This window comes from Rhinolophus ferrumequinum, chromosome 2 (assembly GCF_004115265.2).
Source record: "Rhinolophus ferrumequinum isolate MPI-CBG mRhiFer1 chromosome 2, mRhiFer1_v1.p, whole genome shotgun sequence".
NCBI classification, from domain to species: domain Eukaryota; kingdom Metazoa; phylum Chordata; class Mammalia; order Chiroptera; family Rhinolophidae; genus Rhinolophus; species Rhinolophus ferrumequinum.
Window position 1 is genome coordinate 74162850 of NC_046285.1, and position 23466 is coordinate 74186315.

Here is a 23466-nt window from a genome sequence, read left to right on the forward strand (position 1 = left end):
AGACAGAAATAACAATTTTGCAACCAAATGTAAATTTTAGATCACCAAAGTTTATATGGTCGCTTATTAAAGCACACAAATGTGCTTCTGAATAAGCAGTTAGTATCATTCTGTTCAGAAGCACCTGAAGCAAAGAATCCCAAAGAAATAAATGAATTAATATATTATACTGCTTAAAATATACCCGACATGTAGTGTTAGCTGTTATTATTAAGGAGTCGTCCACATAATTTCTGGCAAAACTGTGACCATACCCTAGACTTTTGCTAACTTGTAGGCAATGTTTTAATGGAATATTTTTATGCTAGTTAGATGACTCGGTTTACCTTTTTTGCCAGACATGTGACTGCCCCAGGAACTGATTCTTTTAGAAACATTTATTGAACTTTAATATGTACTTAACATTTATGAACTTACGTGAACTTAGTATGAACTTAATCTGTAACACAGATGATTGCATTTGCTTCCTCTTTGGTAGCACAAAAGTTAATAGGTGGACTCTTGATTCTATCTACTTACTGTTCTTACTGTTCTGGCATTTATAGTGTTTGATCTGACTCACCTTATTCTCATTTGAATCATAAGAGGTGTTATGTGCAGTTTTTATTGTGACTTGGTCCCGTTTAATTCCTTTCAAGGAATAGGATCGATAATCTTGGGGGGAGGGAGAAAGCATATCAGCATGGGAAATCATGCTTGATTTTGAGGAAGCGAGATTTGTAGACAATTCAGAACTAACCTAATTATTTTGACCTTAAAAGAAGACTTTTCAAAATATTTTATGCAAGCCTCTTTAAAAGTTGAGCAAATGGTTATATGGATTTTTTTTTTAAAGTATGGATTTAAGAAACTGGCTTCGTACTGAAATATAAAGTATAAGATAAACAGAGCAAATAATAATGAGTTCTCTGGATTCAAAAATATGTGTAAGCTTTTAAAATATTTTTATAAATGACTTGAGAGTTAAATTTGACAAGTTTTCAATTAACAGTAAGTGCTCTCAAAAACTATGAAGAATAGTAAGTTGTAGGAGGAAGTCACAAAACTGGGCAGAACATGAGGTTGGGGTGAGACTCTATGTTAGGCTCGCCATCATTTCCCTCCAAATGTACTTCAGCAGGCGCATTTCCTTCTCTTTTAGGTGAGCTGAGATGTTGTGTACCCTTTTTTCTTTGATTTTCTTCTTTTCCTTTTACTTATAAAATCGAAGTCCTATAAGGCGGAGGCCCAAGGAGTACCTGTCATCTCAGTATCCATTAATGTAATTATATGTTCCCTCTTCCTTCTTTTGACTCAAAATACGTATAGTGTATTCACTTCACTATCAAGTACTACTAAAAAATGAATTCATTGGCTCCTTACAGATTCACCAGCCAATAACTGTTATCCCAAAAGGTAAAAAAAAAAAAAAAAAAGAAAGAAAAAATACTAGATTCATTAGTAAAAGTATTGGAAACAAAATGGAAACTGAAACCTTTTCTCTTGCAATCTTACATAAAATCATTATGCCCCATTTTAAACCTGAAGAAAGCCATAAATGGGAGGACTGCCAAGAAAGATGAGTTTAAGAGGTCAAAATGGGGCATAACTATTCAAGGACCAGTTCAAATTTCATCTTCATAAAGACTTCCCTTTCTACTTCAGCTGTCAGTGGTTCCATTAGTTTCTATCTGATTCTTTGCCTGTCTTACCCTGACTTCCTTACATATCGCAGAAACGCAGGAATTTGTTGATTTGGGTAGTTGAAGGGATTCAGTGATAGGGTCGACTCCAGTCTAGAAAGGGTGAGTCCAGGGAGGCCGGGTAGCATTAGTGGTTTGTGCATGGGTTTTGGAGCCAGACAGATCTGGTATGAATCCTGTCTCTGTACTTACTAGCTATTTAACATTTGCATACATTTATGCAAATTGAATTTCTTCTGCTGTAAAATGGAGATGATGATAGCTAGTTACAGATTTATTTTGAGTATCTCAGAAATACTCTATGTAATAAAGTTCATGATAGGTGCTTAGTAAATGGTAGCTGTTATTAGAATATTACCAGAACCAGATACTCTCGTGGAAGGTACTGGTAAGAAGAACATGATTTTGTTATGAAATCACGTATCACAAATGAGAGGCCTAAAATAGAAGCACTTTTTAATAGAGAAGATAAAAACACATCCTGCTACCTAAGTGTTGCAGGCTTTAATTATAGATTCAGGAACATATGAGTAATAAAGCCTAGTGGGCTTGCCACAAGATGCGTGGGTGTGCGATGCATCCCAGAATGACTCCCCACAGACTTCTGGTGAGGCACTTCACAGGTCCCAGATTTGATTTAATGTGTTCATGTCTGACCTTCCCCTTTCTTGTCTAAGGTACACATACATAAACTTAATCAAGAACTCTAGAGATGTTGATGTCTATCTTAGCTAGTTTTGAGTTCTTCACTGACTTTTCTAGACCTTTTATTGCCTTGACCCTTTCACCTATTAGGGCACTACAGAATGAGTTATACTGATAATTGAAGGCACACATCTGACTCAGACCTTTAACTCCTTGAAAGAGGTCAGAGGGTGGTTTAAACCCAAACAGGGAAATGGGTTCCTATCAGGGTGGATATATTCACCTTGTCTGTCTACCTCTGCCTCCCTTGCACAAGAACTTGAGATCAGAAGAGCTGTATTATTATTTTAATCTTCAGTAATATTCATTATAATTAAATGAGTTATGTGGAAGAATAACATGTTTTTATTTTTGGAAACATTCCTTTGTTAATTTTATAAACTTCTCATGGAGTTGCTATTTTGCTTTATTTGTCTACGTGGTCCCCTTGAGTCTTCTTCCCTTTTACCTACTAAGGCAATGTTTGATTTTACAAGGTTTGTAGAAGCCAAGTTAAATACTAACTCAAATGGTCCATTGTTTATTTTTAGAGATAAATTATGTATCTTTGCAGATTTTGTTGCTTTTGCCTGTGCTTAAGGTGAATAGCTCATAAGGAGATATAGGGTTCTTGGCATTCCTGTCTTTAGAAAATAAATTGATATAAAGTGTTGGGGAGATTCCTTAAACCTGTGTGTATATATTGTTTATAAAGAAAAACACATGTTCATTGCCTCAAGGGATTGAAAGGAATATTTATTGCATAATGGGATGTATGTTCGTAAAGTTTTTGTAGAAATATTCTTGCATAATAATCTATAAAGTTTGTAATACTTTTGAACATTTGATGTTGTCCCAAATGTCACATATGTTGAATTTTATTAATTGGCCTAATCCTTAGGGACCAAAGAAACCTGGATTTAACTGTGGCTAGTTATTTTAAGCTTGGCAGTAAATTTTTCAACCAATGAGGTGATTTTTTAATTTTTGTTTTTGTTTTCAATAAAATAGTATGCCTTCTTTGTCTCACTGAAAAATGAATTATATAAAGTGTCTAATAAGGATATTTGTCTTTCAAAATTATAAATCTCACATATTTTATATAAAAATTAAAAGCATTTGGATTGAACTTTTGATTCAGTATTTTAGGTAACCATTTTTTAATCCTGATAAAATAGGACAGGTATAAGCATCTCTGAAATCCAGATGATCCACAGTCTTCAATTTGAGTATCAAACAAACTGTTTATCAGCACTATTTGGTAATTAATAAAATAGGCTAATCTCAGCTTAATCCCTGGCTGAGGGTACTGAAAAGCAATTATAAAAAGGAGTAAGTTAGTAAATACCTTAAGTAATAAATGTTTCCTTTGTGTTGGTCATTTTATATTCAGAACACACACACACACACACACACACACACACACACACACACACACTTTGCCATGTATTTGCAACAGAGCATTGAGAGTTAATCTTGAACCTTCCCTATTTTCAATAATTCAAGTGAATATGTTTTTTCTTTCTATAGAGACTATTTTGTATTCTGTGCTTATCTTAGATCTACCTTTAAGGTAGAGTGTTTCTTATTTTTTTTTAAAAAAAAAGAATAAATAAAGTACTGATATACATACCTTAATGTTTCATGGTTTCTAATAAAAATTTTAGATAGCCCATCTGTTTGAAGAATTATGGTGACTTAGAGTCATTAGCAAATATTTTTGTTAGTTGAATAATTGGTGTGTCAATGTGATCACTATAGAATGCAGTACCAGAAATGTTGCTTTTTTCTAAGAAAATAGGTATTAATAATGATTTAAAATTTTTATTGCAGCTAGAACGAGTAAATCTCTCTGCAGCTCAGACACTGAGAGCAGCTTTCATTAAGGTAAGGTGCAAATAATTTATTATGATTATATTGAAATGTACATTATATATCAATCTAAATACTACCTGATAATTTACAGTTTGGTTCCTTTTAGCGAAAATCCTTTCAGCTATCTTGTGCTGGTTTTAGTGTACTATGGAAAGCTTAAAACACTTCCAAAGTGTAAGCTGGAGCACATCTTAATATTCATCTTTTCTGCTTTTCAAGCTGACTTTGGAGTGCTCTCTCTTTAGCTTTTTGCATATTTTTGAACTCTTTTATTTGACTTTTTAAAAACTTTTGTAAAATTACAACTCAAAGAGATTTTCTTCATATCGTTTAATAGTAGAACATAAGACAATGTTTTTGAGTGAGAAAGTAAGACATCTGTGTATATCAGGTTAAAGACACTTTGAGAATATACTGCTAAGTCATTCAGAGTGAATTTTTTTAATTGTCTCTAGACCTGAGGTGTTCAATGGATAATCAGTAGCCTCATGTTGCTGTTGAGCATGTAAAATACGGCTAGTTTGCATTGAGTTGTACTCCAAATATAAAATACACACTGGATTTCAAAGACTTAGTATGAGAAAGTGAAATAACTCAGTAATAGGTATTTTATATTGATTGAATGTTGAAATGATATTTTTGATCTACTCTTAACATAATTGCACATATTTTTTACTTTTTTAATGGGCTACTAGAAAATTTAAAATTACAAGGGCTTGTATTTGTTTCTTGCATTATATTTCTATTGAGTGGCCCTGCTCTACATATTGGGCGCATTCTTTCATATAAAACATTATCTGCCCCCCTCCGACCCCCTCAAATACATATCAGGGTGCCCAAAACTTTTAATGTTTATTTACTTTTTGTGTGTTTGCCCTATCAATACCTAAAACAATTTACATTTCGGGTAAAGTATTTCAATGTTTAAATCTATAGTTGAGTTTTTATGGGGGTTGAAACTGTAAATCTATCCAGCTTGATTCTATGGCAAAGATTAGTTTATAGATACCACTCTAACTTGTAGCATAGATAGTGTCTCTAGACATCTCTCTTACCTCACCACAAGAAATTACAGTGTATATGTTCGATTAGAACTATTTTGATGTGTTTAATACTCTACAGTGTAGTGCCTGTATACATATACATAGTAGCTTCTTTAAAATATATCCTGCCAAATCATTGGGTTAATGAAGAGAATCAACCGAGCAATACCTTCATCAGTTTGTTTATTTTTTCTTTCCTTTGAGTATCGGTGTGGTTCAGAATGGCATATTTGGTCATTAGGGAGGCATAATGGAGACTATTTTAAGCATCTTTGTGACCAAAGGAAAGAAGGAAAAGTGATGTGTTGCACAGTGTAGTATTAATAAGGCAAAAGTCAGTGTTTTTAGCTTTCCTTATACCCAGAACAGAGAGAAATTTCTCCTGTGTACCCTGATAAAGAAGACTTTAAGTAGTAGATAGTATAGTCAATGGTATTCATAAAAGAGATAAAGTAGTGAATATCATAAAGCCTTTTCTTGTAATATCCTTATATATAAGCTGATGTTTTAACACTGAAGTACAATTAAAAAGCAAAAACTGTATTTAAAGTATGTGGCTCTTGTAGATCTGGTTTGATACATGGGAAAATTTTGCTGTCCATGGCCCTGATTCTTAATTGAGGATAGTGAAGGTTATTTTGGAGGACATTAGTTTTGCATTGATTTATTCTTAATTATATTTAATTTGTTAAATTTCAAATGAAATAAAGGAGGGCATGCATTAGAAAGATAAATATTTTTGTGTCTTTTAAACTATAACTTATTTGAAAAAGATTGAAAAACCTCACTCATTTATATGCATGTTTCCAGTTCTTGGTCCACAACAGTGATATTTATCAAGCTTTAATATCTATTTTTGTTACTTGAAGAAAAAGGATTAAAATATTTTTTTCAAGATAAAATATTACTAGTGAATATTATCTTTTAAGATACCGATACTGCTTTTGATTCTTTACCCCTCTGGGAAGTTCTGATCGGTTGTGCTGTTGAGAATCAATGATCCACAAGAGCGCATATTACTGCCCTTGGAGATAGTTTTGTCTCACAATTGGATTCCTCATAAAAATTCGACACCCACAGAGTTGAGGGTTTTATTCTGGGGGAAAATCTAGAGGTATAAATAGAGTCTCTGATTGAAGGGTAGATCTGTTTATTTTGTCAGAGTCATTGGGTAAATTTAAAGGTTTTTAAAATTTAAAAAAAAAAAAATCTTAACTGAGACTCCAGCCAGAAGATACTGAGGCGCTTGTTCTTAAATTGTGCTTTGAGGCACACTGGGGCCCCACAACTATCTCGGGGGTGTCATGAGATATTTTAAAATTTTTGGATAAATACAGTGATAATCAACATCTGGTTGACACTGAACTTGAGGTAGCTTGCAGTTTCAACATATTTGATTGGGCTACATTCCTTTCAGTGATGTCATCTTTGTTAGCTAGACTTTTGGCCACTGCTGTGACAAAAAGTAAATACCACAAGAAAATCAGTGTACAAGGAAATGAGGGTGGAAAGGTCCAATCTGATTCCAATGTTGGAGAAATTGGCCAGAGTCCAACAGAGGCACAGATCTCATTAATAAATAATCCTGGTTATTTAAGAATGAAATAAGACACTTTTCTTTCAATTGATGTATTTTTTATAAGGCTACTAAATTGTTAGGACATAACTCCTAACTTATTAAGTTGTTTGAACCTAACTACGTAATACACAGTACTGTTAGGTATTTCTTTTTGCACTAAGAACACTGAACTGAGAAAGTTAGGAACCTCTGTGAGATTTCTGTTATATTCTAGCTTTGGCATTTTGGGGCTCCAGACCAACTTGTTCTTAAAAACTTTGTTCTCAGGCTTTCAGCATTTAATTCTCTTAGCACCTTACTATAACTTAATCAGAGAGAGATTATTTTCTGCTGGCATCAATAGAGTATGCTCTCCTGCTTCCTAAGATAATATATTGTGTATAGATTTAATATTATTTAGGGCAGATAAAGCATTTATCAAATATTGGCTTATTTGAATAGTGTATGTAATTTTGTGGCAGGTCACAAAATTAATAAAGTTTACCCTATCTTAGGCTTATTTATATACCTTTTCTTCTAAAGGCAGCTTGTTTTATTTCCATAAGTTTCTAAAATATATTCATGGAAGGAAAAATCAAAACATTATATAGTGGTCACCTTATCTGCAGTTTCACTTTAGTTACTACTGTGGTTAACCACAGTTTGAAAATATGAAATGGAAAATTCCAGAAATAATTCGTAAGTTTTTAAATTGCGCGCTGTTTTGAGTAGCGTGATGAAATCTCATGCCTCATGGTCAGTCCCACCTGGGCCATGAATTGTCCCTTTGTCTAGTATATTAATGCTGTGTGCTCCCCGCCTGTTGGTCACCAAGTAGCTATCTCGGTTTTCAGATCTTCTGCCACAGTCGTCCCCAGTGCTTATGTTTAAGTAACCCTTATTTTACTTAATAATGGATCCAAAGCTCAAGTATTGTGATGCTAGCAATCAGGATATTCCAAAGAGAAGCCTTAAAGAACTTCCTCAAAGTGAAAAGGTGGAAGTTTTTGACTTAATAAGGAAGGAAATAATCCTATGCTGAGGGTGCTATAAGTACAAATGCAATTGTGAAGAGGGAAAAAGAAATTTGCAAGTTTGCTGTCGCACTTTATACTGCAAAAGTTATGGCCACAGTGGATGGTAAGTGTTTAGTTAAGATAGAATGTCATTAAATTTGTGGGTAGAATGCATGGACAGAGAAAGTTCCAAATGATGACAAAAACATGTTGCACCAGAAAGCATTGAGCCTATATGAAGACATTGGCAAAGGATCATCAACGGGTGACACAAAGTCTTTTACTGCAAGTGAAGGAGGGTCACAGTATTTTGAGAGCGAGAACACATTTGCATAACTTTTATTAAAGCATGTTGTTATAATTGTTCTATTCTGTTAGGTCTCTTACTGTGCCTAATTTATAAATTAAATTTTATAGATACGTATGTATAGGAAAAAACAGTATGGACAGTCCCCAACTTACAATGGTTTGACCTAATGATTTTTCCACTTAAAATTGTGCGAAAGCTGTATACATTCAGTAGAAACCGTGTTTGGGATTTTGAACTTTTGTTCGTTTCCTGGGCTAGCGGTATGTGGTATGATACCCCTGTGATCCCGGGCAGTGGCAGCATGATCACAGTTCCCAGTCAGGACTCATCTGTGGCAGTAAACGACTGATACTCTGCAGTGTACTGTGTTGCCAGCGTTTTTTGAATATTATGTCCTGAGCATGTTTAAGATAGGCTTGCCTAAGCTATGATGTTCAATTGGTTAGATGTATGAAATGCATTTTCAACGTGATACTTTCAATTTAAGATGGGTTTATAGGGAATAATCCTGTAGTAAGCTGAGGAGCATCTGTATATATAGCATTTGGTACTTCCAAGGTTACAGGCACCCACTGAGGGTCTTGGAACATATCCCCTGCGGATAAGGGGGGACTACTGTTAAAAGAAATGGAATTCAGTAGGACACATTTTATTGTTATTAATCATCTATCAAAATGATTTCCCTGAATAGAATTTGACAACAGTGAATATGATCTCAGGATTGAGAGAAATGTATGTGTTTTCCCATTTCATTCTACAACTTTTTAATTTTTGATACTGAAATCTAATGAGAAACAAGATGTTATAATGAATGGAAAGAACAATAAGAATAGACGAAAGCTGGATCTGCAGTGATACCTGAATGAAATTGAAAAGTCAGAGGTTAAATGTGCTTGATACATAACAAAACAAATAGATCACCATCTGATTAAGATCATCAGTTGTTTCAATTTTCTATTTAATATCAGGGCAAAAAAAGGTAGAAAATCATCAGCATAATGATTAAAATTGGCAGATATCCTAAAAGAAACAAACTTAGATGGTGATTATAAAATTTAAAAAATAATAAAATGGGACAAAAGTACTGGGGAAAACCAAAATCTTCAAAATTAACTTTGGTAAACTCAGAACTTTATACTTACTCAGTCTTGAAATAACTGGAAGGTTTTAGTGCCCTAGAGAGTAACATAGAGCCGATGTAAACTCGTTAGTGAAACTATCTCAGGAGGTACTAAATGGATTACTGATGCTCTGAAAACTAGTGAAGGGAATATTCTTGCTACGAAAATAAAATAGAAAGTGAAAATCATTGTGTGGGAAAGTATTTAAGGGATTATATAGCTTCAATAAAACTTGGATGAAATCCTGTTTTGTTTTGTTTTCCCCTTCCGTTAATTTAAATGCAAAGAATCTACAAAATACGGGTGAGAAGAGTAGTTGCTTGATCCTGAAGTTGAGAGATTAGCTAATGAAAAAAAGTTAAAAATCTTCAGTATATTTAAACTACTGAAAAGAATAATGGTTGGATTACCAAAATACATGTAATGTTTATTTCTATCTTTATTATTAGTTTGATTGCAGGACAGTGTAAAGGAGAAGTGAAAAATATTAAGTACTTTATGTTCAAATGTAAAATGGGACCATGGCTATAATAAGAAGTTACTGATACACAAGCTTTAATAAAACATATGTGAATGCCATCCTCACATCTGCTTTGCAAAGGTTTCTGCTCTTACAATTTGATCAGTCTAAGTTCCCAATAGATTCTAAACAATTAACTTTTCGTTTTGAAATTCGGATTTAGTTTCTATATTTCAAAACTAGCTTTCTCTTTTCTTCTAGGCTGAAAAAGAAAATCCAGGACTCACACAAGACATCATTATGAAAATTTTAGAGAAAAAAAGTGTAGAAGTTAACTTCACAGAGTCCCTTCTTCGAATGGCAGCTGATGATGTAGAAGGTAATCAGAAAGACTCTTGTTTACTTTTCTTACACTTGTTGAAAAGCACTTCTTTCAAATCTTAATTATTTGACAAAAGGAGCTGCCACCTCTTATCTCCCCTTCCCCTCCTCTTCTTTTTCATCATCATCATTATTATTATTATTATTATTATTATTATTATTATTGAGAGGATAGTGGGGAAAAAGCTATATAAAATAGAAAAGTAGTTCTGGCTTTTTGTTTTATATTTGTCAGATTTAATTACTTGAAGTAAATAAAGCATTTGTTTATGCTGTACACTTTAACATTTTTTTTCCTATTAATATATTTGATGAGTTCTAGTTTTGCCAAAAGATAAGCTCTATGGAATGGTTATTTAATTTTGTGTTGACCGTATGCAAATAGAAGTTTGAAAGTAATGAGTTTGTTTTTTTAACTTTAGTATAACGTATTATTTTCAAGCATGGATTTGAGAGAACAGTATAACCATCCTTTCTGTTTCTTTCTCATTTTTCGCTTTTTAAAATAATTAGCAATTGGTTTCACTTAAATTTAGTAGCTACATTTTCCCACCAATTTAGGAGAACTTAGAGGTATAATTACCCATGTTTATTAAAGGATTGAAGGAGAAAAACATGTATTTTAACTGATTCCATAACTTATAAGAAAGTCCTCATCATTATTCTAGATTTAAGCATGCCTGTTAGGCCAGGTTATATTGATTGGTCGGTAGAGTTTCCAGGTCTGCAGTAACTCTGGTAGTAACTTTTTTGCCTCTGCCAGGTCTGATTTAACTTCCTTTCCAAAACTGCTATTCTGTGATCCCAGCCGTTGTGTTGGATTTATAGTGGTGTTTTTGTTTTTAAGTGAGATTAAAATGTGTTGAATATTTTAGGAGGTTGTTTGGGGTTTTGACATACCCTGTTTCCCTGAAAATACGACCTAGCCAGACAATCAGCTCTAATGCGTCTTTTGGAGCAAAAATTAATATAAGACTCAGTATTATATGATATGATGTGATATGAAATGATATTATGTAAGACCCAGTCTTATAGTAAAATAACACCAGGTATTGTATTGTATTATATTGTATTAGACCCGGTCTTGTAGTAAAATAAGTAAAATTTTATAGTAAAATTTGTAGTAAAATAAGACCAGGTCTTATATTAATTTTTGCTCCAAAAGATGCATTAGAGCTGATTGCCTGGCTAGGTCTTATTTTTGGGGAAACATGGTTATAAGCCACTGTATATTCAGTCTAGAGGTTTTTGTTACAATAAATTAATCTTCCCCGTTGGCAGATGTATATTGCCATTATATTTGTTATGAAAGTCATTACTTACTTTAAGGTTTCCTTGTAAAATGTAGCCTCAGAGGCCTGATAAATTTGATTGACTCCCTTTGAATTTTATTTATTTATTTATTTTTTAAGACTTCATGGGCTTTCTATTTATCCCAAATTAAAAGTGTACTCTTTCATCTTCTGCTTTTAACTTGGTAGGAGCCCTCTTATTACCCAAATAAATTGAACTCTAACAGTTTCTGCTTTGTAACCTGTCTTTTCTAATTACTTGTCCTTCCCTACCCCACCCTTTGACCAACACTGTAAATTCTTAGACTTGAATTTGACAGGAAGTTACATGATGCTTTTTATTATGTATCTATTTTATCAGAGTATATGATTGAACGACCAGAGCCAGAATTCCAGGACCTAAATGAAAAGGCACGAGCACTTAAGCAAATTCTCAGTAAGATACCAGATGAGATCAATGACAGAGTGAGGTTTCTGCAGACAATCAAGTAAGAAACTTTTTGTTTTTGTTCTTCTTTTCTCAAAAGTACTTCAAAAGAACCACTCATTCTAGATGTTTTATTTTGGTGTGACATTAATATTAAAATATTAATTTGAAATAAAAAATTTGGAATTTTTAAATGATACTTTTTATTAACTTCTAAGCTGTGACATTTGACTTCAGAGTACAGTAACATTTTTTTAATGTTTGATTATAAAACAGTGAATGAAATGTACGTAAAAAATGGAAAAATGTAAATGTCAGATTAAAGTGAATAGAGAAGTTGGATAAATTATAGGGACTGATAATAAAGGATACCAATATTGTTTTTATTTCAGAAATGGCACACAAGTCATTAGGATAAGTAATGTACTCTTGGTGAAGAGCATTTTCTAATACTGACCTAATTGTGAAGCTCCAAATCCTTGCCTTTTGGTGACAGGTTTAAAAATACTAAAAATATGAGTGGGGGCAGGAGGCTGACTATTAAGAAAGGTCATCCTAGAGGAGTGGTTCTCAAACCAAGAACCCTCTCCTCAGGGGTGAGAGGCTGGAGGAAATCAGGCGGGAAATGCAATCATAATTTCTAGATGAGGTTTTTTAAACTGAAGAATTTGGTCATTTTCTTCAGCCTATGGATAGAAAACAGAAATTTAGGGATAATTGTAGTGGCCCTATCAATACAACCTTTTGGTGAAACCACAAGTCGAAATTGCTAGAAAGGAAAGATTTAGCACAATTCTTTTTTCTGGAAGAGGTTCATCATATATCTTTAAATAACTTAGGCTCATATGGAATAAATATAACAATCATTTCTCAGACATAGTATTCTTTGTAATTCACATTGCAAAATGCTATTTTAGCTAGTTTGGGCACCTATTTTTAGTGATACAGTGAGATGAGTATGTCCCATTTTAGAAAAGAATGGTTCATGATGGGTATCCAACCCAGCTCTCAAGGAGTGACCCTCCTCTTTTTGGTCCTCTAATTGAGGACCAGACAGGACGGTAAAGGCTTCATTGACTAGCACAATCCATGCGACAGGACAAACACTAAGGTAAATATTTTACCTTTATTGAAAAGCCCCAACTTCCTTTAACTATTTCTAATATGTAAAGAAGGAAGACAGTCAACTGTTTTTGGATTTTTATTTTTAGTTTGGTATATAAAGTAAACATTTTGGGCCATTAAAAGAACAAATTGTCAGTGATCTCAAAGACAGTTGTAAACAATTTCTAGAATTTTCAAATAATTTAATAGTTTTAATTTGTTTTGGTGATCTATACTACATTTCTATGAAGATTTGACATTTTCAAAACAATATTTTCAGCAAATTTTGATTCAGGTCATTGAAGTAGAGGTTTACAGAATCAATGTCATCTTAATAAATAATATTAATCACTTGTATGGAACTTATTTGCTAAGCACTTTTCAAAGTACTTTATATACGTACATATTAACTTATGCCCTGTAACAAATGAGGAAAGTGAGGCATAATAAATGAAGTAACTTTCCCAAGGTCACAACTGGTACATTGGTAGAGCTTGGTGCTGGTTCCCGTAGATCATAATGTTGATCTAATCTGGTAACTGACAAGAAAAAGTGTCTGCTGTTTGGAACACTGTAAAGGACATCTTACATAGAATGCCAGTAGGTAAGAGGGAGAACAGTTTTTGGTTGAAGCTGGGGTAGAAATGATTGGCCTAGAGCTCTCACCATGCTGTTTGACTCACTTTCTCCCCTCTAGTGAATCCATGGAACATCTCTGCTAAACCCAGTATGGCTTTAGAGAGATACAGTTTGAAAACCACTTTAATAAAATGGCCACATTTTAATCATAAGGGTGTTGAAGTCAAGAGCCTTAGTTTTGTCTATAGTCACTGACAGGGCTGAATTAGGGGCTTCTCTCATTTGGGGCCGTATAAATAGTTCAGTTCTGTTTTCTTGAGTGTACTCAGCCAACTGAATTAAGATTATTGACAATTAAAATTTACTTCTTAACCATTTTAGGAGGGATAATTTGCCATGGAAACTTTGTTGATAATATGTATTATTTCCAAGACTAAAATTCAATAATGTATGAATTAGCATTCATGGCTAAAGTTGTAATTATTTCTATTACATATACATATATATAATACATAATATTATTATATATATATATATATGTATGTATGTATGTATACACACACGGTGCCAAAAAATGTATACACTTTTTAAGAAAGGAAAAAACTGTATTAAAATTGTAATACTCAATATATATTCATAACAAAAGATGAATACAAGTCATGTTTGACTCTGCAATTACAAGAGGTGCTCAAAGTGGTTACCATCAGTGTAACTTTAATACAGTTTTTTCCTTTCTTAAAATGTGTATACTGTTTGTGTGTAGATAGATAGATAGATAGATAGATGATAGATAGATAGATAGACAGACAGACAGACAGACAGACATAGATACATACTGTTACCACAGTTAACTGTGTAACAAATTAGTGGGTAAAGTTGCCCAAATAAAAAAATGACTTATTCCTTAGGCACAACATATTGTGCAGTTACTATTATTCTTTAAAATATTTTACTTTCTTATATTTAAGGTAGTTGTCACCTTCAGTTTTTAAGCAATATTTTTCAATAAACATGTTTAATATACCTAACATACCAAGTACTGTACGTGGTGTTATAGGTTATATTAAAGTACAAAAATATTCTTGTCAGCTAACAAATATCCAGGTATTTGTGTATCTTTTAGCAGATCTAGGCTTAAATCTCCATTCCGATTATTTAGTTGTGTGACCTTGGATAAGTTGCTTAACTTCTGTGATTCTGGTTTCTGCCTGTGAAGATGAGGGTAATAGTTATGAGAATTGAAAGAAATGATATACGTAAAGTGCCTAGCACAAGTACTTAGATTATTTTCCAATTTCTCTCTATGGAGTTGATTAGGAACAATGATCCAGCAAAGAGATATTTTAAAGTACTTTTAATTAATCAATGTTTCTGTTTGACTACATTTTAACATACACAAATAATTTATAAAATTAATTCATAGGATTTTTTAAAGTCTGACACATTCTAATTAAAGGATGACTAGTGGAGACTTGTGATTTAATAGACCAGAAAGCTGTGCATTTATCTATTTACTCATTATAATCTACATTTGCATAATCATAAGCAAAAATTCACCAGAGTTTGGTTTTCAATGTGGCTTTAAATTAGCTTTTCCAGAGTTGGCCAATCTAGACAAACTAAACATACAGCAAAGGAATTTACTTCCTTTAGAGTGTTTGCATAAACATATATTATACAGATTTGGGTGAGATTAACAGTTCTACTATTCCATGCAATTTTTTGATAAGATGTGTATTTACATTTCATCTGCTACTGGTTGTCCTTTTTTGCAGTGTGTATCTTTTTCCAAAATTTCCCCATTAGGTATTTAGCTGCAGATTGCTACGATTCTTTCCTATTATACCCATACTATGTGTCCCTTATCACAGAATCCATTAACTACAGCATATAATTACACTATAGTTATTTTACCCTCAAGTTTTCTCTAGTTCTTTATCTATTTAACAAGTATTTTGTGTGTGTGCTGGTATTTCCTTTTGTAGGAAACAAACCTTCAGGTATTTACTAATGTAATTTAGTTTCCTTGATGCCATAAATGAAAATGCTGTTCTGTGTACATACAGATGACTTAATATTTGACATAAATTGCTGCAGATTGTTTTAGAGAAGGCCAGGCCTAGGGCTAAACAGCCTTCGTCTTTATAAAGTTCTGTGGCAAATAATGGATCAAACCTTCGCTCTAGTATCTGAGTATCCATACAGTGGTTTTCAAACCTGGTTTGTCAGCAGAATCACCTAGCAAACTTATTTTTGTTTTCCTTTTTAAAGCACAAATTCCCAATTTTTGTTAGTAGGCCTGGAATACTATCCACTAAACTCTTCCTTCTGTCTTCTGCTCCTGCCCCTCTTGTTTTTGCTGCCCAAGTGAGTGAGTGAGCAACCAGTTTTAGAACCTGCTTTTTTGACCTATGGAATCCAGTCATTATCATTGAATATGGATTATATGTTCCTCTTGTTGATTAGCCCTGAAAGCACATTTTTATAATCCTGTTTTAGCAGAATTTTAAAGTGTAGCACAAAGTCGGTTGTGTATAAACAGGTAACTGATCACTGTGTAATTTGCTCCTTTATATTCTGTATTAAATAGGCTCATTGTGGATTTGAACAATCCATATTCAGAGATTTTACATTTTTTATTTGTTGAAATTATAATTTTTCTCACAAAATAGGATGGTCATATGACACCATTTTATTAAGCAGAAGTGGACTTGTGGCCATCACAGCAATGCAGAAGGATTCAGCTTGCTTGAAACCATAAATGAAAGGAATAGTTGTATAACTTAAAACTGTTATTACTAAACTAGAGGCAGAAAAAAGTGCATAGGTATCATTTCTATGTAAAATTCTTTGTCTTATTTGAATATTTAATGTTTTAATATTTCTGAGTCATACTGATGGTTGGCATTCAGGAGGTAATAAGTAAATATTTACTGAAATATTTAATAAAAATGTCATTATTACTTTAAAATAGGCTAAAATACCTTTTTATACCAAAATCCTGTCTACTTGTAATCTTTAGAATTCCCACATTTATTTACTAGAAACGTGCTATGAAATAAATACATGCATACAGAAATCTGGGGGCAGTCTGGACACTGCTTTTTTGTTTTTTTCAATCGTAGAGCTGAAATGTGATAGGTACAGAATAACTGAAATCTGGGATTTGTTATTAAAAATCAGTAATAAAAAGTTATATTTGAAACAGTCTAGATTTATATTTTACTAATTCATATCGTCATACTTGCATTTGAACAGCAAAAGTTTTGTAATAATTAACAGCTAACAGAATGGATGTGAACAAAGAGAAGGCTTGCTTAGAGACTATGAGACTATTTGAGAGGGCAGAATTACATTAAGTTTAGTTTGACCAAAAAAAATAATTGCTATGAAGTTAGAACATGGAAATTGAAAAGCATAGATATAAAAGAAAAAAAAGAGTTCAGGAAAAATGATGCATGGATAGGAAGCATAGTCAAATCAAATGAGAATTACAGATTTTTTTTCTCTTCCTTTAGAAATGGGAGGAAAGTATGGATGCATATACATATAGCAAAGGATGATTGCTGTAAAAGTTAAGGTAGAATATTCTGATATTGTCTCTCCCAGAAATTTAAATATAATTTCTAAAGGAAATAGTCACAGATGAGGTTTGGAAGGGGAGGATACACAATTATTGGATAGAAGGTAAATGCATCTTAAGAGAGAAGAGCTATGCCTGAGGAGGCAATTTTGTAAACATCAAACTATTAGGTATGTACCTTGAAGTGTGGATAAATATAGAAATAAGTTACATGTAATAGCAAAATTTCATATAATTGTTCATGAGATAGCAAGAGTAGAGAATATGGTAACTTGAATTCAACTATATTAGTGAAAGAAAGGAAAACTCATAACTGGAAAAGATGAGAGGCAGAGGCATATTCTTACAAACTTAAGTAAGTGGTGCTGAGTGGAATGGTGCTGATTTGGGCAAGTTAATGTTGTGGAACGTCTGGTCAGCAGTGCAGGAGAAGTCAGGATCACAGAAGGGTCTGAGCTAAAACCCCCACTCAACCAGCCAGTCAAATATTTGCGCTTGATGCGGTGTTTGTATGGTAGTTAACAGTGTGATTAATAATTTGTAAACATGTGTACACAAACTTCTTTCAAATGTAACTTCTTTTAAGAATATTCTTTTTTCCTTACACAGGGATATAGCTAGTGCAATAAAAGAACTTCTTGATACAGTGAATAATGTCTTCAAAAAATATCAATACCAGAACCGCAGGGTAAGTTCAGTAGAAGCCTTATGTGCTGCCACCCTAGATGAAACAGCTTGTTGTTTTATTGAATTAAATCCTAAGACGGTTTGATTATTGGGAAGTTGTGTATCATTAACCACTGAATTTAAATATCCTGTTACATGCGTTTACCTAAATATTCCTAAAAATGCTTGTCTCTTATATAAAATACATTCTGCATTCTGTGTAATCTCCTATCTTTGACTTTGGCTTTTGTATTATTTCTCTTCTCTTATTTATTAGTTTTTTCTTACTATTTTTTGATGTCTATAGGCACTTGAACATCAAAAGAAAGAATTTGTAAAGTACTCCAAAAGTTTCAGTGATACTCTGAAAACGTATTTTAAAGATGGCAAGTAAGTACTGTTATCATCCTTCTCTTTTAAAATTAAATAAATTATGTGTTTTATATGATAGTAAAACCATATAAATATAAAGCCTTTTACTATATCGTTAATACTTAAGCTAATACTAAGGTAGACTGTTAAAAGTAGAAAGGGAATGGTTGATAATCCAGCCATAACTCTACTCTAGTGCAGGGGTTGGCAGACTTTTTATGGAAAGGGCCAGATAGCAAATATTTTGACTTGGTGGGCTTGTTGCAACTGCCGCCTTCACTTCCGCTGTTGTTCAAAAGCAGACATAGATGATACGGAAATACGAGCACGATGGCCATGTTCTAATAAAACTATTTATAGACATTGCAATTTGAATTTTATATAATTTTCACTTGTTGCATGTTACTCTTTTGATTTATTTTTATTTTTTACCAATTAAAAATGTAAAAGTATTCTTAGCTTGCAGTCCATACAGAAACAAAGTAAGTGAGATGTGTCTTACTGACCCCTGAAGCAGTGGTTCTCAAACTTGAGTAGCAGTAGAATCACTTGGAGGGCCTCTTAAAGCACAAATTGCTTTTGGGTCCCACCCCCCAGAGCTGCTGGTTCTGTAAGTCTAAGGTGGGCCCAAGAATATGCATTTACTTCTAAGAAGTTTCCAGATAGTACTGATGCTGTAGGTCTATTGAGAACTGCTGTGCTAAGGTTAAAACAATGGTTCTCAATCCTGTTTGCACATTAGATTCTCTTAGGTTCCATTTTTAAATATCCCAGTGTCTTGTCCCTACCTTCGGAAATTCTGATTCATTTGGCTTGCAGGGGGGCCAGGGTTTAGGTGTTTTGTAAAAGTGCTCCAGATGATTTTAAAGTGCTGCAAAGGTTGTGATCCATTGTCCTAGAAGGAGGGAGGCTTTCAGGCTTATTCTATAAAACAGGTAGAATACTGAAAAGGTAAATTGGACATTATTTTTTAATTTACATATATTTGGCTGTAGAATACTCCAGAAACCAAGAAATTGTGTGTGTGTGTGTGTGTGTGTGTGTACGTACAGAGGGTGCCATAAAAAATGTATACATATTTTAAGAAAGGAAAAAAGTATTAAAATGATAATACTCAATATATACCGATAACAAAAGATGAATACAAGTCACGTTTGACTTCTGCAATTACAAGAGGTACTCAAAGTGATTACCATCAGCATCCAGACACTTCTGATTATGGTGACATACTGCTTGAGCAACATTGACCAAAGTGTCCACTTGTATCGCTGCACATGCTGTTTCAATTTCTTTACACACACAGTATTATGTATCTCAAACTTATCATGAATGCGTGTGGTTGTTTGGCGTGTTGGAGGTTCTTTTGCATAGTCACGCCTCCATTGTCGTTGTACTTCCACAGTGTTCTTGAATTTCAAATACCACTTCAAAATGGTCTTGCGCTTCTTGAACGATAACTGTGCTTCCGCCATTTTTTTTGTCCTGCCTGTTGCAGATGACGCTAGCATTCATTTGATTAACACCATCTTTTGAGCGAACATCATACTACACATTGCTACCATAATTCAATTCAACTTAGAAAAGTAATATATAGATAACATCGCTTAAAATATGTATACATTTTTTTGGCACCCTGGGGGGCAGGGTGTGTGTGTGTGTGTGTGTGTGTGTGTATAAAAGTAAAATGTATAAGCTGATGTAGAGGCCATGTCTTCTGCAGCATCGGACCTTACAGTGAATTCTTTGTAGCTCAAGTGGATTGCTAGGAAATTTGTAGACAAAAACATTTCTAATAGTTCTTAAACTCAGAAAAATAAATAGCAGTTATTTCAGCTGTAATTAGCAGGGGCCTCTAACATCATATCCTTCCATTGAAGTTTTAAGATCCCTATATCCATGTCAAGCTATTACAATATTATAATATTTTAAAATAATAAAATAATACATTGGAGCAGTTTGTTGATTTTTAAAGTTACTTTTAACAGTTCAAACTGGTCAGAATGTTTATATGTATATATATTATGAATGAAAGACACTCAGCTAAAGTTTTAATGGTTTTGTGTTGTTCCATACTACTATTCAGGTTGTCTTGGGTAAGTGTTCCTTGATGACTTAGTTTAATAAGCTGGCAGGTGTGTTCTGGAAGTAAACTTACATCTGTTTTTCCCGGATCTCCTCTGCTAAGCCCAAATAACCAAAAACACATTAAAAGAATAATTTACATGATGGGATCATTATTTCTGGTTCTAATTAATTAAGAACTGTGTGCAATAAGCGCATTGAAAGGTAGAAATTCATATAGAGCCTAATTTTCATTAATCTGAAATTATTTACTTTCTGTCACGTTTATACATTAGAATCACTTGGGTTCAGTATTTTAAAATCCCAATGCTTTGGCCCCATAATTATTTTTAACAGTTTAGAGAGGCATGTGGATTGTTCAGGCTTCCTGCTACTACTACTATTCTCCATTCAGCAGCTTCTTTAAATTACAGTTATTTGTGTATGACTAATGTGTCATGAGTTTTGTATCTGTTTCCTCAAACTGAAAATTATTACTGGAGCCTGATCTTTGAGTTGTCTTTCAAGGATGAATTAACTTTGATTCAACTAATTCTTCTTTGGCCCTCTTTTTTTGAGAACTGCGGGATAAAGATAACAATCTTTAACTAGGCTACTGAGAAACCGATCAGGCCACACAGTGGCACTAGGGCATCAGCTCTATGCTCTAGTCACATGAAGATGGGCTGACAGGAAATATGATACAGCACAATGTAATTTTTAACAACATATTTTTATGTACTACCAACTTCGAAATACTGAAACTACATGCTTATTTTGTTTTAAAAGTAGAATAAGCCTAAAAGTAGATTAGAAATCATAGATTTTCGTTTTGAAAGCAGGTAAGAGAGATTGGGATGAATCAAATTTGAAGTAATTGGCTTTTTCTTCAGGATTTATAATGCTCATTGATACGTAGATTTTGAGACTGAATATAATGCTTTCGCAGATTTCATTTTAAGTTCTTTGAACCACAGCTGGAGACTACATTGAATCCTCTTTTGACCAGTTATTTGACCTATAAACGAACCCTGGTAGTTCAGGCACCACCTGTCCTTAGCCAGCCACCAACACCTAATTGCCAACCAGTACCAAGAGGGAGCGGTAATTCCTAGACAGTTTCAAGTGATGGAGGACCATTCAATTCCATCTGGAATAAAAGTTGTTATACTCAGTACTAACTCACCCTTTTTTCCTAAATTGACTTCATTGCTACTGTTAGTATATGGCATTGAGTATAATATTTTTAAAGAATGAATTTTTTGGATAAAATTAATGCTTGCTTTTTCTTTTTTTTGAACAGGGCAATAAATGTGTTCATAAGTGCCAACCGACTAATTCATCAAACCAACTTGATACTTCAGACCTTCAAAACTGTGGCCTGAAAGTTGTATATGTTAAGAGATGTACTTCTCAGTGGCAGTATTGAACTGCCTTTATCTGTAAATTTTAAAGTTTGACTGTATAAATTATAAGTCCCTCCTGCAGGGATCTAATCCAGGATGTTGAATGGGATTATTGCCATCTTACACCATATTTTTGTAAAATGTAGCTTAATCATAATCTCACACTGAAGATTTTGCATCACTTTTGCTATTATCATTCTTTTAAGAATTATAAGCCAAAAGAATTTACGCCTTAATGTGTCATTATATAACATTCCTTAAAAGAATTGTAAATATTGGTGTTTGTTTCTGACATTTTAACTTGAAAGCGATATGCTGCAAGATAATGTATTTAACAATATTTGGTGGCAAATATTCAATAAATAGTTTACATCTGTTAAACATTTCTTTACTTGAAAACATGGATATATATGTGAATATATATGTATATGTATGTACATACATATATGTATGTACATACATGTATACACATATATATGAGATGAGAAGACCAAAACGACTTGGGGTAATGTCTAAAGAACGTCTAGCAGACGCTTACTAGCAATTTATCAGATAGTAAAGCAGCAAGAATTTTAATTTTTTGTCCTTAATCACTGGGCAAAAACTAGTCAATGGAAATATTTTTGTTAGTTATTATATATAGGGTACTGAATATTTTTCCAGCCTGTTTTAAGAGACATGAGAGAGATGGCAATTTATAGTGTCTTCACACTGTAATGCCACTTTTTGAACTCTGTGACAATGTAAAATTCTTTCTGGTATGCTGGGCCCTAATAAGCTTTGCACCTTTTTTCCAAAAATAGCCACAGCTAGTAGTAATTTGAAGCTATACCAATGTTAGTTGGTTTGAAATTGTCATGAGTGTTAATAATATTAGATACACTCTTTAAATATGTATAGTTTTGTCTCACCATAGAGAAGTTTTAAGGAAATTATGTTTTAAGTATTCATGTTAAGTGATTTCATTTTTTGGATATGATAAAATAAAGGAAAAAATCAGAATTTGTTTATCTTTTATAAAGATTTTAAATGTTAAATATTCTGTTGGCAATATAAATTTTGCTTTAATGCAATGTAGTTATTTGAAAAACTTTTTTCTCCATTTTTAAAAATAGATTTTTTTAAAGAATCAGTATCGTTGGCAACAGAAAAGGAATTTGTCTTGTTAGATGTAAACAGGAAATATGTGGAAAGAAGCCAAAAAAACAACAGTTGGATGGAATCTCATAATTTATGAACATTTTACTGAGTTTTTTTTTTTTTTCCAAGATTCATAGCTGGTAAAACATAGAAATTGGTGATCTTACTGCTATTTATTTCTGATATGAACTATTATTTACTCTTGGAAGTAGACTGATGTTCGTTTGCAAAATAGACTTATGAATACATGAAAAAGTATAATTTTTTTGAGCAGCAGACTTTTCTAACGTTAGCCTTTCCTCCTGTTGTCTGTACCTCCTGGTAATACATCAGTTACCAGCCGTGCCCCAACTCATCTGTTTTTATAAGCCCTTTATCTTTTTATTCCATTATCCAGTATCTCTCATTTCTGTTTTCATGATATTTACCTCCAGAAAGGAGGTTTATTCTCAGAATAATTCAGATTCTTATGTAACCCAAGGGGGGCTGAGTTTGTTGAGTGAGGAAAGGGCCAATGTGGCACCAGTTGGATGACATCTTCAGAGAACATAAAGGTGGCTGGCTCCCAACGGAAAGGAAGAAAAGGAAACATTTCTTGAGCACCTTCTCTGTATGAAGCACTATTCTAGTTACATTAATTTAATTTTCAACAGTCCTATTACTTTATCTCTTGCACTTGAAGAAACTGGCTAAGAGAGCTTAGGTT

The 23466-nt window shown here is 33.2% G+C and overlaps 1 protein-coding gene across 4 annotated transcripts in view; it reads left to right on the forward strand.

Moving 5' to 3' along the window:
- PDCD10 (programmed cell death 10) overlaps positions 1-22001 on the forward strand; it is a 42964-nt gene extending 20963 nt beyond the window's left edge. For all 4 annotated transcript variants that reach the window (XM_033087186.1, XM_033087204.1, XM_033087194.1 and 1 more), the window contains 6 exons: positions 4200-4253; positions 10011-10128; positions 11784-11910; positions 17725-17803; positions 18089-18171; positions 21518-22001. In XM_033087186.1, coding sequence (XP_032943077.1) covers positions 4200-4253; positions 10011-10128; positions 11784-11910; positions 17725-17803; positions 18089-18171; positions 21518-21599 — 543 coding nt within the window. In that variant the 3' untranslated portion in view covers positions 21600-22001. The remainder of the gene's footprint in view (positions 1-4199; positions 4254-10010; positions 10129-11783; positions 11911-17724; positions 17804-18088; positions 18172-21517) is intronic.
- The last annotated feature ends 1465 nt before the right edge of the window (positions 22002-23466 follow it).